The 2338-nt window shown below is 29.6% G+C and overlaps 1 protein-coding gene across 1 annotated transcript; it reads right to left on the bottom strand.

Moving 5' to 3' along the window:
- Positions 1–302: 302 nt before the first annotated feature.
- LOC145096122 (protein FAR1-RELATED SEQUENCE 5-like) lies at positions 303–2338 on the bottom strand. The gene is made up of 6 exons (XM_079033892.1): positions 2022–2338; positions 1679–1937; positions 1315–1544; positions 918–1221; positions 766–839; positions 303–702 (listed from the first exon to the last, which is right to left on the bottom strand). Exons 1-6 carry the CDS (start codon positions 2336–2338, stop codon positions 303–305), a joined length of 1584 nt encoding a protein of 527 aa, XP_078890018.1.

The raw sequence follows: 2338 nt of genomic DNA, 5'->3' as shown, positions 1-2338 counted from the left end.
AATGATTATTAACTAAAAATCATTATATATAAACAAATAAAATTATGAGTACAAAACAAATACTATTCAATTCAAAAAGATAAAAATGTTATATAATATGTATAAAGAAACCATTATCAAGTAAAAACTAAAAACTAAAACATAAAAATCTTCAAAATCTCTCAAATAGATCCTGCATCCATATTTTTGCCATCTTTACACATTTCTTTTTCTTTTGATTTTCTTTCCAAACGCTCACATGACCTACTATTGTGACCAATAACATATTGTTTGCACCTGGAACAAAACCTTTTTTGTTTAACTCATTGAGTAATGGCTTTTTCTCTAGCTCCTTTCAACCTCTTACCTGTACCAAATCCTTTATTACTTATGTCATCTGAAGGATTCCCAATATCAGAAATAGATGGCTTCTTCACTCCATAGGATGACTCAACAAACTCAGAAATATCTTTTCTTTTCAACAATGAATTTGAAGAGATTGACGTAGAACAAACACCATCAACTTTCAACTTTGCTTCTTTAATAAGTTCAAAAAACTCCTTAAGCTTATCCGCATCTTTACTCAAACTAGACACACTTTCTTCCACAAAACTCAAAACCTGACGAGAAAGAGGATCATATAACAATGATGATGATGAGGTCTCATCATTTAAACATTGCTTCATTAGAACCTCAGATGGAATAACACCTTTACACCAACGCCTAAGAATGTACGTTGAAGGAATCTTGTTTATTTGTTAAGTCCTAAAAATGCAAAATATATGCCTGCATAATATACCATTCTGAAAGAATAATGAACAAGAGCATTCAAAACTTGATTCCTTCTTGTCATAAACAATCTGTACAAAATAAAAAGAAACAAAAATATTAATTATTCACAACTTAAGATGTAAATTATATATATATATATAATTTACCTTGAAAAAATAAGTCTTTTCTAGAACATCAGATTCACTTTCTGAATCTTCTTCATTAACAACTGTTGGAGTAGACCCCATAATATCTTTATATTGCATAACAACAAATCTATCATAAAATTCTTCATTCGTAACACTATATTGTGAACATGAAAATAGAGATTGTTCAGTTTCTTTCTTCACTTTTATGAAGACTTCATTAGTATAGATATAAGCAGCATGTTCCATGATTTTTAGTGAAATTTTACTTTTAATCTTAGAAATATTGCTAAGATGGTCTAAGTAACATTGATTATGTCTTTGCCTGTCCATAGTTGAATCAAAAGAAGTGAAAAATTTAACTAATGAATTACCCCAGTGAGAAATTTTGTTGAATGCATAATTCATGCTTTCTGACCTAGAAGTGGTCCTCATTAAACCAGACAATGGCATGTCTCTAAAATATGCTGGAATCCAACTTTCTCTCATATGAAACATTTTTGAAAACCATGAAATCTCTTGGAGCTTATAATCTTCAATAAAACTTCTCCATCTAATATTAAACTCAGAAGCATCTATCCTAGAATTCCAAATCAGCTTATTTAAACGTTTCTTGAATTTCATATCATCAGCAAGTTCATCACATACCTAAAGAAAAACAATAATAAATAACATAATCAAAAGTGAGGTAAAAATAATATAATCTAACAAAATTCAAATCATAAACAAAAAAACATAAAAATTCACAAGAAATAAATGTTCCAAAAATTAAAATTATATACCTTAGAAGGCAACTTTTGGGTTATGTGCCACATACATAACCTGTGACGTGAATCAGACAATATTCTCTCAATTGCAATTTTCATTGCAGCATCTTCATCAGTGAGAACTACAGTCGGCTGTTTACCAAAAGTCTTCAAAAAAGTTTTAAGCAGCCAAACATAAGATTCTGTAGTTTCACTACTCAAAAGACCAATTGCAAAAGTAGCACTCTTTCTATGGTTATCGATTGCTGTGAAAGGAACAAATACCATACGATATCTAAAAAATAAATATATAAAAAAAAGTTAGTGTAAAAACAACAAAAGAAAATAATATAATAAAACAAAATATAAAAAAACTTACTTGTTCGTCCGAAAAGTAGCATCAAAAGAAACAACATCACCAAATTCTCTATAGTTCGCCTTTGCAGCTTCATCAGCCCAAAAAAGTGAAACTAACTTTCCTTTCTCACATATAAACTCAAATGTAAGAGTAGGATTGTCTTTCATTCTATGCAAATACTTATCAACTACCATTTGTGCATCGTCCTTTTCAATAAAACAATTCACTTTTCTAGACTGATTCTTGTAGTCAACAACAATCCCTCCAACATTGTTTGCCCCTTTTAGCTCTTGCATTATTTTGTATGCTTTCATTGGACCAATTTTTACCCTTCCCAT

This window comes from Lactuca serriola, chromosome 3, assembly GCF_051521515.1.
Source record: "Lactuca serriola cultivar US96UC23 chromosome 3, Lser_US96UC23_V15, whole genome shotgun sequence".
Classification (NCBI taxonomy): domain Eukaryota; kingdom Viridiplantae; phylum Streptophyta; class Magnoliopsida; order Asterales; family Asteraceae; genus Lactuca; species Lactuca serriola.
Note: the sequence above shows the minus strand (reverse complement) of the source record. Positions and strands in the feature narration are given on the sequence as shown.

What these genes read in the sequence shown, in the direction of transcription:
- LOC145096122 (XM_079033892.1), bottom strand. Translation starts at nt 2,338, where the DNA reads ATGGGAAGGGTAAAAATTGGTCCAATGAAAGCATACAAAATAATGCAA. An exon ending in CCCAAAAGTTGCCTTCTAAG is followed by an intron (nt 1,545 to 1,678) that starts GTATATAATTTT and finishes GTTTTTCTTTAG; the next exon opens with GTATGTGATGAACTTGCTGA. An exon ending in CAGAATGGTATATTATGCAG is followed by an intron (nt 703 to 765) that starts GCATATATTTTG and finishes GTACATTCTTAG; the next exon opens with GCGTTGGTGTAAAGGTGTTA.